This window comes from Anomaloglossus baeobatrachus, chromosome 5 (genome assembly GCF_048569485.1).
Source record: "Anomaloglossus baeobatrachus isolate aAnoBae1 chromosome 5, aAnoBae1.hap1, whole genome shotgun sequence".
Taxonomy (NCBI): Eukaryota; Metazoa; Chordata; class Amphibia; order Anura; family Aromobatidae; genus Anomaloglossus; species Anomaloglossus baeobatrachus.
The window spans coordinates 494,488,717-494,503,595 of record NC_134357.1 but is presented as its reverse complement, the minus strand read 5'-3'; the positions used below and the strand labels follow the sequence as shown (position 1 = coordinate 494,503,595).

Below are 14,879 nucleotides of genomic sequence, written 5' to 3'. Positions count from 1 at the left end.
TGTGTGATCTGTGTGTGTTTACTCTCTGCTCTGCTTCCTCTTCCTGTAATGACATCACTTCCCTGCAAACCGCAGACAAGCGATGTACATTACCGGAGGTAAACCGCGAAATACCGGAGGAGATAACGCAGGAAAACACAGTGAACCGCACAGAATTTGCTGCCTGCGTTATTCTCTGCGGGATTTCACGATTACATTGGAGTCAATGGAGTGAAATCCCGCAGCGACGTGCGGAAAAGAAGTGACATGCAATTGTTTTTGCTGCGGGAATCCCGGAGCAAAACATGCAGCTGTCAAATTCCGCCCAGTGCGCACAGGATTTTTTTTTCTCATAGGTTTTGCTGGTGATTAACTGCAGAGATGTTATGAACATTTTCTGCAGCGAAACATGCAGCAAATCCGCAGAAAATCTGCGGCAAAATCCGGTAAGTGCGCACAGGGCCTTAATTTGTATGCCCTTAAACAGACATTGATTATTTAGAGTCATATGACCAAGAACCGTTTATCTCATGTCCACTTTACAACAGAATTATTATTATTTTTTTTATATTTTTTTTAGAAATGTAGAAGGGTTAAATGTTTTCCAGCAATTTTTCATTTTGACAACAATGTTTACAAAATCTATTTTGTTAAAAATCACTTCTAATGTGAAGTGGTTCCAAGGTGCCTACGGTATAGGTCAGAAAACTCCCCATAAAATTACCTTTTTAAAAACTGCACCCCTCAAGGTAATCAAAACTACATTTAGGAAATTTTTAAACCCTTCAGATATTTCACAGTAATTAAAGCACAAAATAAAAACAAAATATTTTGCACAAAAAAAAAAATAATTTACGTTATCCCCACATTTTAGATTTTTACAATAGTAGCAGGTGAAAATGGAACCTACAAACTCTGCAATTTCTCCTGACTACAACGATACCCCATATGTGGATAGAAGCTACTGTTCGAGCACACAGTAAAGCTCCAAATGGAAGGAGCATCGTTTTGGAGAGCAGACTTTGCTGAAATGGTTTGTGAGAACCATTTCATTTTTTGCATTTGCAGAGTCCCTCCAATATTAAAACAGAAGAAAGTCCCCACAAGTGACCCCAGGTTGACATTGATCCAGGCCTGCATTTCCACAACATGCAAACACATAAATTCAGGGTACATCAGAGTAACATATGGAAGTTGTGCAGAGAACATCAAGTGGTGCAATAACAAGGCAAATCAGAAACAAATGTAGTAATTCATGGATGAGTGGCACACTTTCAAACAGTTGTGCACAGACCAGGTTAGTCTGGGCAGGAATCACATTCCCAAGTGGTGTCCTCTCTTATTCCGCTTTTGTGACCATCCCCTCCTTGCAGTTCGGAGGACCTCACCGAGGAAATGTTGTCTCAATACAATGCAGGCATTTTCAGTTCGAGAGGTAAGGCTGCTTTCACACCTCTGGTTTTAGCAGAGCCGGCCAATCCGGCTCTAAAACCTATGCAACGGATGCGGAGACAAAACCGCATCCTTTGCATAAGTTTTTGGAGGTCTTAATCACAGAAATCAATACTCCCATATTCTTATTGTACCCCAGTACACAATCTGGTTTGGGAATCTGTAGCAATACCTTATACATTGGTGGGGGTGATGCCATTTGCATGTATTGTGGTCAAAATAAGTACATCCCACTTTCTCTTTATGCTTAACGACCAGCAGGCTTTTGCTATTTTGGGACCTACTGTAACCTTTAGGCCTTGTGCACACTAGACGGAATTTCCTGTGGATTTCCCGTGGTTTTGCTGCATGTTTCGCTGCAGAAAATGTTCATAACATCTGTGCAGTGATTCACCAGCAAATCCTATGGTAAAAAAAATGCTGTGCGCACTAGGCGGATTTTGACAGCTGCATGTTTTGCTGGGGGATTCCCGCAGCAAAAACAATTGCATGTCACTTTTCTGCAGGTAGCTGCGGGACTGGCTCCAGTAATACCAGTCCTGGCCGCGGTTACATGCACTGAACTCCGGAGCTGTCACTTGAGCTCCGGAGTGCAGCATAGACTAAACTGCAAGCGCCGAGTGATTGTTTCCCCAGCGATTGCAGTTCAGTTTAGTTCAGATTGGGCTGATCTCCGGAGCTCAAGTAACAGCTGTAGAGAGGCCGGGCTGCACTCCGGAGCTGTCACCTGAGCGCCGGAGATCAGCCCGGCCTGAACTAAACGGCAATCGCCAGGGAATCAATCACTCGGCGCTCGCAGTTTAGTCTGGGCTGCACTCCAGAGCTCAGGTGGGAGCTCCAGAGTTCAGTGCAGGTAACCGCAGCCAGGCCTGGTATTACTGGAGATTCCTCCAGTAGCCATTCCGACGCTGGCTGCGGCATTTCCGCACCAAATCCACATCCAAATCCGCAGCAAAACGCAACAAACCGCATGCGGATTTGGATGCAAATTTTGGTGCGGTATTTTCCCGGAAATCTTACTGAGCCTCCGGAATTTTCTTAAGAAAATTATTTTTTCTAGTGCGCACAGGGCCTTAAAGCTTTTGCCCAATTAGCGACCTAGGGAGGCCTTGCTGGTTTGTGCGCACAGTACCGCATGCTGTGATAGCTCTGGTAGACAGGTACTTGAAAAGTGTGGTACCAATGTAAAAGTTATCCATAGAGGTAGCAGTGGGTGCACCAATTCCCACACAATTTACCCTCTCCCGGGTCAGGGGGGCATTCAGGAGGGAGAATCTGGGTGTCCTTCCCTTCGTGAACCCCAAATCTGAGGATGTACTCTCGCACTATTTATACACTTTGATTCAATATCTTGCCCTCTTTCTGGACAGGTATTTTTGGAATGCCCTTGAAGTGGCTCAGGGACTCAGACAAATGTCCTTTTGGGGAATGTAAACCTCAACAAATGTGTTGCCAAAAGTGGTTAATGACTATCCTAACTTTACTTTCAATAGTTGGTCAAACTCAGAGTCATCTTGGGGTGGACACCGTGCATTATCATTATGTCAGACAGTGGTGACAGATAGTCCTGTGGTGTCCGGCAATAGAAGGTCACAGCGTTTGTCTGTGCAAAATGCTCCCTGACTTTCTATTGTTCCTGCTGTCAGTACTCCGTGTACTAGGTATCTCTGCTGGGTTTTCATCCTTCTCTCATTAAGACCCAGCAGAGCTCCTCTTCCCTAATCATCTGTATTTCCCCTTGGGTTTAAATACGCTCATTCTCCCTGGACTTGTCCTGGTGATATTCAATTCATTCAAGCTCTGGTTGCAAACAGGTGGCTTGCACTCACCTGTGGTATTGTTGCTGAAACTTTGCTGAACTTCTACCTGAGTCATCTGTGGATAAGTAGTTCATGCATTTTCGCCCATGTGTCCTCCTTCTGTCTTCTTTACTGCTTAGTGGGGTTGATGAAGAGCTCATTCCACCCACTCCCTATTTAGGGTCCAGCTCTAGGGATACCTAGGGTCAGGTATCCGGCTTGCGGCATAGGTGTGGAACCTATCTAGGGTGGTGAGGCACCAACAGTAGGTTTGGTCAGGGGTCACCATCTCCCCCTTTCCTAGACACAGAGTGTCCCTTGCCTTTTGCTTGGTAGTTTCCCGTACCTAGCATGACAAATTATAATGCAAAAACTTGAGAATGCTCTCAGAGTGTATCATAACCATCCAGAAAATTGGAGTATTACAAAAAATATCTACATTAAAATATTTTAAAATTCTCCTTTACAGCTCCAGCTTGTGCTATGATTGGTGCTGACTAGCAGTACCAATCACCATCGTGATGAAGTGCCATGCAGCCCCAAGATAGGGCTTTTAAATGTGTAAATGCTGCAATCCCAGGCACCAGGGAATGGGGACAACTCCTTAGTGAGGAGTGAAGATTGCTTCATTTCGAGGACAGCATCCACTGTGTCTTGATACGATGATCATGTTCCCAAATGACATACCATTACATCCATTAACGGGAAGTCATTGCAAAAATATGAACTAGTACGTCATATGCTGGGAAGGGGTGATGTAACGTATAATGTAAACTCTTCTTATTCCTCAACTTATTTATCATGTATGAAAGAAATACAAATGTGTAAAAGTTACCATAAATACGAAGAGTTGCAGAGATGTCCATATCCTGCTTTCTCCACAGAGTTAAAACCTCACGAGTGACATTATTAGGCTGGTTTCACACTACGTCTTTTTAACATCCGCTGAAAACGTTTTTTTTAGCGGAAGTACGGATCCTGCTTTTACAGCAAATAACGTATGCAAACGCATATGTTATTTTGCAGGATCCTGCACTGGATGTTTAGGGGCGGGCATTGGAGTCATGTGATCGGGAGTGAGGGGAGCTAGACTGGGAGGAGGCTTCTGACAGCTGCAGACGCTGGTAACCAAGGTAAACATCGGCCTTGGATACCCGATATTTATCTTGGTTACGAGTGTCTGCAGCTGCTAGGAGCAGGGCTGCCTGCACACGTAACCAACGTAAACATCGGGTAACTAAGAGAAGTGGTTACCCGATATTTACCTTGGTTACGAGTGTCCGCAGCTCTCAGGTGGGGGAGAGAGGGAGGAGAGGAAGGGGGAAAGACAGAGATAGAGAGGGTGAGGGAGGGAGGAGGAGAGAGACAGATCACGCGAGACTGGTTCTGGGCATGCTCAGTACTATCTGGGCATGCTCAGTACAAAAGCAGGATCCTGTCTATCAGCACGCCAGCGTTCACCTGCGTTTGCGTGCAGTATAGTCAGGATCCAGCAATTTGCAGTATTTGGACGGAGCTCAAAAACGCTACAAGTAGCGTTTTTGAAACATGTTAAAAAACTGCAAGTCACTGGATCCTCACTATAACGCAGGCAAACGCAGGTGAACGGATGTTAACGCGAGTCCATTGCAAATGCATTGAAATGAAAACGCATTTGCACTGGATCCGCTTGTCCGCTAAAATAACGTTAAGGACGGATGTTAAAAAGACGTAGTGTGAAACCAGCCTTATAGACCTGATATTTCAGCCTACTAGTTTTGCATCAGTCATCTACATATTAGAGCCAGTTTTCTTCATAAAAAAATATTCCTGTCCATATATAAACACTAGAAGGTGGCCCGATTCTAACACATCGGGTATTCTAGAATTTACGTATTGTGTAATTAATCTATGATTTTTGTTATATACAGTGCCTACAAGTAGTATTCAACCCCCTGCAGATTTAGCAGGTTTGATAAGATGCAAATAAGTTAGAGCCTGCAAACTTCAAACAAGAGCAGGATTTATTAACAGATGCATAAATCTTACAAACCAACAAGTTATGTTGCTCAGTTAAATTTTAATAAATTTTCAACATAAAAAAGTGTGGGTCAATTATTATTCAACCCCTAGGTTTAATATTTTGTGGAATAACCCTTGTTTGCAATTACAGCTAATAATCGTCTTTTATAAGACCTGATCAGGCTGGCACAGGTCTCTGGAGTTATCTTGGCCCACTCCTCCATGCAGATCTTCTCCAAGTTATCTAGGTTCTTTGGGTGTCTCATGTGGACTTTAATCTTGAGCTCCTTCCACAAGTTTTCAATTGGGTTAAGGTCAGGAGACTGACTAGGCCACTGCAACACCTTGATTTTTTCCCTCTTGAACCAGGCCTTGGTTTTCTTGGCTGTGTGCTTTGGGTCATTGTCTTGTTGGAAGATGAAATGACGACCCATCTTAAGATCCTTGATGGAGGAGCAGAGGTTCTTGGCCAAAATCTCCAGGTAGGCCGTGCTATCCATTTTCCCATGGATGCGGACCAGATGGCCAGGACCCTTGGCTGAGAAACAGCCCCACAGCATGATGCTGCCACCACCATTCTTGACTGTAGGGATGGTATTCTTGGGGTCGTATGCAGTGCCATCCAGTCTCCAAACGTTACGTGTGTGGTTGGCACCAAAGATCTCGATCTAGGTCTCATCAGACCAGAGAACCTTGAACCAGTCTGTCTCAGAGTCCTCCAAGTGATCATGACCAAACTGTAGACGAGCCTTGACATGGCGCTTTGAAAGTAAAAGGTACCTTACGGGCTCGCCTGGAACAGAGACCATTGCGGTGGAGTACGTTACTTATGGTATTGACTGAAACCAATGTCCCCACTGCCATGAGATCTTCCCGGAGCTCCTTCCTTGTTGTCCTTGGGTTAGCCTTGACTCTTCGGACAAGCCTAGCCTCGGCACGAGAGGAAACTTTCAAAGGCTGTCCAGGCCGTGGAAGGCTAACAGTAGTTCCATAAGCCTTCCACTTCCGATGATGCTCTCAACAGTGGAGACAGGTAGGCCCAACTCCTTGGAAAGGGTTTTGTACCGCTTGCCAGCCTTGTGACCCTCCACGATCTTGTCTCTGATGGCCTTGGAATCTTTCCCATGTTGACCAAGTATGAGTGCTGTTCACAAGTTTGGGGAGGGTCTTAATTAGTCAGAAAAGGCTGGAAAAAGAGATAATTAATCCAAACATGTGAAGCTCATTGTTCTTTGTGCCTGAAATACTTCTTAATACTTTAGGGGAACCAAACAGAATTCTTGTGGTTTGAGGGGTTGAATAATAAATGACCCTCTGAATAAACTTTTCACAATTTAAAAAAAAAAATAAAAAAAGAAATAACATTCTTTTTTGCTGCAGTGCATTTCACACTTGCAGGCTGATCTACAGTCCAAATGTCACAATGCCAAGTTAATTCCGAATGTGTAAACCTGCTAAATTTGCAGGGGGTTGAATACTACTTGTTGGCACTGTATATATATATATAGATGTTGTGTGTAGTTGCCAGTGTTTGTGTAGGGCGCTGTACATGTTCTGGGTGTTGTCTGGGTGTGCGGGGGGGTGGGTGTGTGTGTGAGAGCGGTGTTGTATGTGTGTTGCGTTGTGTATGTTGCGTTGTTTGTGGAGCGCTGTGTGTCTGCAGCATTCTGTGTGTGTGGTGCTGTGTGTGTTGCGCGGTTTGTGTAGGTGTGGCTGTGAGGTGCGTGTGTGTGTTTTGGGGGGGAGGTATGTTTTGTGCAATGTGTGTGTTGTGCGGTATGTGCATATATTTGTATGTGCCGCGGTGTTTGTGTGTTGGGTGTTGTGTGTGTGCGGCGTTGTCTGTGTGTGTGTGGGTGTCTGTGTAGGGCAGTGTTTGTGGTTCCCAGTGTGTGGTGTGTTGTGCGGTGCGTGTGTGGCGGTGTGTGTGTGTTTTGGGGGGAGGTGTGCACCCCCGATCGTGGTCCACCCCCCATGCTGCACCCCCCATCGTGCTCCATCCCCCATGCTGCGCACCCCCCATCGTGCTCCATCCCCCATGCTGCGCACCCCCCATCGTGCTCCATCCCCCATGCTGCGCACCCCCCATCGTGTTTCATCCCCCCATTCTGGGCACCCCCCATCGTGCTCCATCCCCCACGCTACACCCCCCATCGTGCTCCATCCCCCATGCTGCACTCCCCATCGTGCTCCATCCCCCATGCTGCACTCCCCATCGTGCTCCATCCCCCATGCTGCGCACCCCCCATCGTGCTCCATTCCCCATGCTGTGCACCCCCTATCGTGCTCCATCCCCATGCTGCACCCCCCATCGTGCTCCATCCCCCATGCTGCACACCCCCCATCGTGTTTCATCCCCCCATTCTGAATGGGCATCGTGTGAGGGGGCGTGGCCGAATGGGCATCGCGTGCAGGGGCGTGGCCTAGCAAAAATCGCGTGCGGGGGACGTGGCCTAGCGGACATCGCATGCGGGGGGCGTGGCCTAGCGGGCATCGCGTGCGGGGGGCGTGGCCTAGCGGGCATCGCGTGCGGGGGGCGTGGCCTAGCGGGCATCGCGTGCGGGGGCATGGCCTAGCGGGCATCGCGTGCGGGGGCGTGGCCTAACGGGCATCGCGTTCGGGGGGCGGGCCTGGCCAAACGGTTAATCCATGCGGGGGGCGGGACCAGGCCAAGCGGCCAATCCGTGGGGGGGGTGGGGCCAGGCCGAGCCCAGCGGCCGATCCGACGGTTGTCACTGTAAGGACACAATTTTGGAGCAAGACAGACAGACAGAATAAGGCAATTATATATAGCGCACCCCCCATCGTGCTCCATCCCCCATGCTGCGCACCCCCCATATTGCTCCATCCCCCATGCTGCGCACCCATCGTGTTTCATCCCCCCATTCTGGGCACCCCCCCATCGTGCTCCATCCCCCACGCTGCACCCATCGTGCTCCATCCCCCATGCTGCACCCCCCCATCGTGCTCCATCCCCCATGCTGCACTCCCCATCGTGCTCCATCCCCCATGCTGCTCCATCCCCCATGCTGCACCCCCATCGTGCTCCATCCCCCATGCTGCACACCCCCCATCGTGTTTCATCCCCCCATTCTGAATGGGCATCATGTGAGGGGGCGTGGCCGAATGGGCATCGCGTGCGGGGGTGTGGCCTAGCGGGCATCGCATGCGGGGCGTGGGCTACGCGTGCGGGGGGCGTGGCCTAGCGAAAATTGCGTGCAGGGGGCGTGGCCCACCGAAAATTGCGTGCGGGGGCGTGTGCGAAGGGCGTGGCATAGCGGGCATTGCGTGGCCTAGTGGGCATCGCGTGCGGGGGTAGGCCTGGCCAAACGGTTAATCCATGCGGGGGGCGGGGCCATGCCAAGCGGCCAATCCGTGGGGGGGGTGGGGCCAGGCCGAGCCCAGCGGCCAATCCGACGGTTGCCACTGTAAGGACACAATTTTGGAGCAAGACAGACAGAATAAGGCAATTATATATATAGATGTACACACACACACACACACACACACACAATATACGGTATATTCAGCACTTGAATTAAAAATATGTCAGATGAGATAGATGGATAATAAAGACACTACGAATTCAAGTGCTGAGCACACGATAGCAACAGAAACCAGTAAAACATGAATGTCTTGCCCCAATAATTTCTCATCATGTCAAAAGAGGTAAAGTACTCTATAAAGGCCCAATAAAAATAATCACAAATAACACATTCACATTGTCAGAGACAGGTTTATTCAAAGGTTTTACTGCACAACTCAAGCAGATTCCTGCGTATACACCATGGATTACCGGAATGGATATGCAATATACCAATTAGTTATCACTAATATTAAATACATTTACCCCTTCACCCCTGAGCATGATTTCACCTTCCTGACCTCGACAAATTTTTCAAATTTTCACCAGTGTAATTTTACGAGGTAATAACTCTATTGCAGTCACTGTGTACATACATTACATTACTGATCCTGAGTTACATCCTGTATTATACTCCAGAGCTGCACTCACTATTCTGCTGGTGCAGTCACTGTGTACATACATTACATTACTGATCCTGTACTGATCCTGAGTTACATCCTGTATTATACTCCAGAGCTGCACTCACTATTCTGCTGGTGCAGTCACTGTGTACATACATTACATTACTGATCCTGTACTGATCCTGAGTTACATCCTGTATTATACTCCAGAGCTGCACTCACTATTCTGCTGGTGCAGTCACTGTGTACATACATTACATTACTGATCCTGTACTGATCCTGAGTTACATCCTGTATTATACTCCAGAGCTGCACTCACTATTCTGCTGGTGCAGTCACTGTGTACATACATTACATTACTTATCCTGTACTAATCCTGAGTTACCTCCTGTATTAGGTATCATTCAGATGTCAATATCCCATGCACATTTTATCAGTATTTTCCCAGTTTGTATACAGTATGTACCCATTATAATTTATTGAGGTGTTCACAAGATCATATTTTTGCGGAATGTATCTACTTAATTATTTGTTGCTTAAACATATCAATTTTTTATTAAACCAAAGATTGGTTTGATTATTATCACTCAGAAAAGTCTATAGGGTGTGTGAAGATTAGACACCATTTGTGTGCTGTACATTTTTAACATTGTAATGGAGAGAAGAATGAGGTCTTCTACTTCAGAGCTGCACTCAGTATACTGCAATTACAAAAAGACAATATTTCTTAATGTTCTCAAACTAGCGGATCAGTACAAAACATTTCTATGAATATTTGTTCTGTGATTACCTGCCTGCGTAAAAAAAAAATTTTAATTAATGTTCCCCACAATAATCATTTGGGGAGTGTTTTTTCCTTGTATATACTCGTATTTAAGAGCGGAAAAACAGTGCAGCATATTAAAATTTCTAGAAAAGTATAAAGGATTTATATAAATCCCATACCTACTGCATTGGGCTTTTTTTTTTTTCTATTGCCGAAAATATGCTTTATTCTTTGTGGATAGCCACCATAAACTTGAAGAAGAGGAGGAAACTACACAAATAAAAAAAAAACTGAATATGCATTTTTACTGCGACACAAAACTTAAAAACAAACAAACCACGTAATCTGCACAAGACTACCAATAAACGTTGCCAGTAAAGTCCATGAGAATTCTGAAGTTCTGTGCACACGGTTTATTTTTTCCTTGCAGATTTGGTGCAGAGAATAATCTGCAGCATGTCAATGCTTGGTGCGTTTTTGCCTCCTTTTTTTTTTTAGCCCTTCCACCCATTGACTTCATTAGCACATGCATCTTTTTGGTGCATTTTTATGCCAAAAAGTGCAAAAAAACATTCTGCACCAAATACTCAAGGTGCACACAATAGCCTAAGATAGCCAATTTATGCAGAAAATCTGCAGCATCACGAAACGCATCGATCTAGGGAACTTGGTCCAAGATTGCTGTGGGTTTCTAGTTACAAAACAGCTGAATTGTGAATGCAGCTCTGGGCAATAATGTACAGTGGGTCAGTTTTAAACTATTAAAGCAATCTATTTACAATATAAAAAAAACAAAAGTTATTTGCTCTCTCTGATTTATATTTCAATCATTTATTCCCACCACATAAAGGATATAAAAGCTGAACATTTCAAGAGTTAATTTAGCATCCAGGTTACATCTAATGTAGTTTCTTTCTATATTAGAACTTGCTTTAAATTACTGTACCTGAAGAAACAAAGTAAGCTTAATTTAAGACCCTCGCCCAAGCATTATCCCATACAGCGATCACTGGGTAGAGCGCCTCTGTGAAGGTGGCATTGTAAGTATATAAATGTCTCATCGTGTTAGCCAGCTCATAAAAAGACAGAAGCCCATCCGTGTAATCTAGATATATCCTCACTTTGTAGCAGGAAGCTTGGCCCTCGACAGTGATTTCTTTCTTGTCATGCCTAACGGAGTACTGATTCTTAAACCTGCGAAGACCCCAGGACTTCGTATTGGCTCCAACATGGGAATTTTCTCCTCTCCGTTGAATACTCGGATAGGCCATCCCGACTCTCCAGCTACCCTCCTTACTGACTTCTACATCCCAGTAAAGTCTTCCCTTAGAAAAACCCTCCATGCTTAAAACTCTAAGATCCTCAAATCTTTGAGGGGTTTCAGGACGACCCAGATTTACGTTTGACGATGAACTGGTTTTCAGGTCCCCCGAGATGTGCACATCATTAGAAGCTGTGTTCACATCCAATAATATGCCAGCCGCCTCCTGCACATAGTATCCTTTCTGTAGGTCAGACATTATATTCATTATACCAGATATTAGGGTCTTGTTGATCAGATCTTCAGCCAGATCAGCAGCTTCAGTCTCTTTGAGATTTATCTCACTGTCTTCCACCATTTCAGTAAAGTAATTTCTATCTGCTTGTAAGTAAAGGAGAGGATCTGTCATCTGACATAGTTTCTCCATAGTGGTCAGTTTCCAGGAGAGACTGTCCCTCTTTTTTTCCAGCTGCTGGATCAGGTCAGACACAGACATTGACACTTGCTCTTGTTGCTTCGATACCTCTTTCAGAACATGGATCTCCAAGTTATCCTGCTTCTTCTTGAGGTCTTGAAGCTGGACACCCACTCTCTCCACAATACCGGTTGCCTTTTCTGGGATGTCCCTTAGATGGTCCTGAAGACGATTCACACGCGTTTCAATCTTTTCCCTTTCTTTGAGAATATGGCCTTGAAAAGTCCTCAGCTTTTCTTGTTTTTTTATTACGGCTTCATGTAGGAATTCAACTTTGTGTCCTTTGTGCTTCTCCCCAAGGCAGCAGAAAGCACACAAACACTCCGCATCCTCCGTGCAGTAATACATGAGGGGCTTCTTATGGTGAGAACATCTTCTGTTCCTGAAGGACTTTGTTGGTTGGATTAAGACATGTTCTGGGGACTTGCTGTGTACTGCCAAGTGAAGGTCACACAGAGAAGCTTCGCACATCAAACACGTTTTAGATGCCACCACAGGTGTGTGAATACAGTACATGCAAAATACTTCAGTCCCTTCTTGCTCCTCCTGAGAAAGGAAATGCTCCGCTATGTTACACAGCGTGGTGTTCCTCTGCAGGACAGGACGTTCCAGGAACTCTGCTCTGCATTCAGGGCAGGTATAGGCTTCAGATCCCTTCTGTGTATCCAGCACACTTTCTATGCACTCCCGGCAGAAGTTGTGTCCACATTTCAGTGTTATGGGATCGGTGTATAGGTTCAGGCAAATGGAACAGGTCAGCTCGTCCTTCAGATCAGCAGAGGCCATTGTTGTATAATGAATGAAGGCAAAACTAGAAAACACCTTGAGGAAGTCTCTGTTTGTCATGATTTCCACTCCCTGTTAACTCTTTGTATTCATTCCAACTCTCTCATTGGAACCTCAATGTTAGCTGAATGTCAGAGGAAACAATGGTTATTGTTTACATGTAACTTGCTTGCTTGTGTATTATATATATGTACTGCTGTGAAGCCCCACAGGTGTTGTGTAGCATTACCTTTAGGGACTCCACATGGGATGGTCTGGTCACAGGTAAGTTATCTTCTTTGGATTTTCGTGGCGCCACTCTCGGTATTGCAGTCAGGGGACTGCCGCTGCAGGTTTGGGGACGCCTAGGGCTTGTGTGTGCAGCTGGGTGTCGTGGCCTCCCGAGAGTGAGGCAGGCCCCAGGGTCCGGTTGGAGCGTGTATGGAACCACAAGTAGCAGAATGACTCAGGCACAGTCCAGACAGTCTTTCAGGGTTTTTACTCACAATTGATGGCAGGGTGAGTACCCGGGCATAGCTGGGATGAACCAGAGGAAACCAGGCACTCCGTCTAGCTGACTTTTGAGGGTGACTACCGACTCGCCCTCCTAGCCCTGGCGTTTTTGGGGTGACCCCGACTTGTAGTCCTCCTGGGGTCGCCCAGGAAGTTGCTGCTGCCTATTCTCCCCTCGTTTCGGCCCGTTTGCGTGTAGCCTGACCAGGTCACTCCAGCTGCTTGCCTCCTGTGAGCTATGGACCCTCTCTTTGCTACGTGGCTGCGGACTCTGGTGTTATGGTGAGGGTCTGAAATGCCCTCTCCGGCAGGTTTGGCAGGGAAAACTGAATGAATCTCTGCACTGGGACCTGTAACCCTTACGGGCTTGGTACCTCCCTGGCAGTCCCCGTACTCAGCCAACCCTTTGCTCTTTCTAGCCTTGGGTGGATTTTGGGTGGCACTACCAGGTGCACAGATCTCTTCTGTCGGTAGCCACTGCACGTGCGTTGTCTGACTAGTGGGTCCTACACGTCTGCTCTTCCTGAGCTCGACTCCAGACTCCTCACTACTCCCTCCCCACTGTGCCTGCTTACGCAACTTAGCAACCAGACTCTCTACCACACCCTTTGAGTGGACATGGAGCCACGCCCCCTCCTGGATTCCCCAGGGGTCCCTATCAAAGGTAGATGTGGGAGACCTGATTACTATGCGCCTGTGTAATCACACCTCGGTCAGCCTTCTGGATTACCTGTGTTGTACTACCCCCAGCATGGGTGCAGTACTCCGTGGCGCCTGACCAGGTCAGGGGCGCCACATTCCCCCTTAGTTATCACCAGCACGTCCTCGGGCTGCAAGACAAACATTTTAAAATGCATAAAATGGTAAAAGCATTTAAAACATACCCGGTACCATACATCACCACCCTCCACCCACAAGTCCGTTACCCAACCCTCTCAGGAGGCAGGTCACCAGTCCTTTTGGTAACCAGGTCTGGGCCATCTGTTTCCCCAGACCTTTCCTCCAATCTTCCTCTCCCGTCGAGCCGCGCTTTCAGACACTTCTGGCAGGATGTAGAGGTGGCTTTCATGGTCTGGTGCTTTAGAGGTTATACAGTGTCTTGTGGAGCCGCGCCTTCGGCCTCTTCTGGCAGGAATGTAGAGGCGGCTCTCACAGTCGATGCAGACAAGGTACCCTCTTTGTGGTGGAGAGCTAGGCTCCATAAACAGGCGAGCTCCCTGGTCACAGGCGAGCCAGGCCCCTAAACAGGCTGACTCTGGTGGTGGTACCATTCAAGGTAACTATCATACACTGCGAGAGTTTGTGGCTATAGCCAGTTCATAGCCTAATGGTCCTTGTAAAAGTGCACAAAAACTGGTGCTAAGTGTGCTTAAAAAGGGTTATTGAATGTGCTCAGTGAGAGGAACAAAATTATAATCTTGTGATACCTTTTAATGGCTAACTAAAATAAAATAAAGTGACGTTACAAAGCAAGCTTTCGAGACATCTCAGGTCCCTTCATCAGGCAAGGTATGACAAAATATCTGAAGAAACACAAATATATGCACAAACAGAGCAGAGGGATGGCATAATAAAAGACATTTAAATAAACAAACACTGAGCTTAGAAAGTGAATCCTTAATTAGCTTTGATTAGTGGTGTGAGAGTTTTATTGTCCCAATATCCATGTAGGATCAGAGGTCTGGTGAGTCTCTGGAATGACTCCTCAGATTTTGTAATGGGCCATGAAACCTCCTGACAACTGGCTAACACGATACCAAAACCTAAAAAGGGTTCTCACATAAGTTCATGTGGGCACATTACGTGAACTTGAAACGTTGCAAAACTGGAACTTTCTGTACTTCTTTACTTTCTTTACTCCTCCTTCTTAATAGGGCTTTT

The 14,879-nt window shown here is 46.4% G+C and overlaps 1 protein-coding gene across 1 annotated transcript; it reads right to left on the bottom strand.

Annotated features, from left to right (window-relative positions):
• Positions 1-9,450: 9,450 nt before the first annotated feature.
• LOC142310414 (E3 ubiquitin/ISG15 ligase TRIM25-like) lies at positions 9,451-12,518 on the bottom strand. Its single transcript, XM_075347937.1, has one exon. It carries the CDS (start codon positions 12,504-12,506, stop codon positions 10,950-10,952), a length of 1,557 nt encoding a protein of 518 aa, XP_075204052.1. The 5' UTR covers positions 12,507-12,518; the 3' UTR covers positions 9,451-10,949.
• Positions 12,519-14,879: the final 2,361 nt, after the last annotated feature.

Bases quoted from the DNA above. Each gene is read 5' to 3' on its own strand.
- LOC142310414 (XM_075347937.1), bottom strand. From the start codon at position 12,506: ATGGCCTCTGCTGATCTGAAGGACGAGCTGACCTGTTCCATTTGCCTG.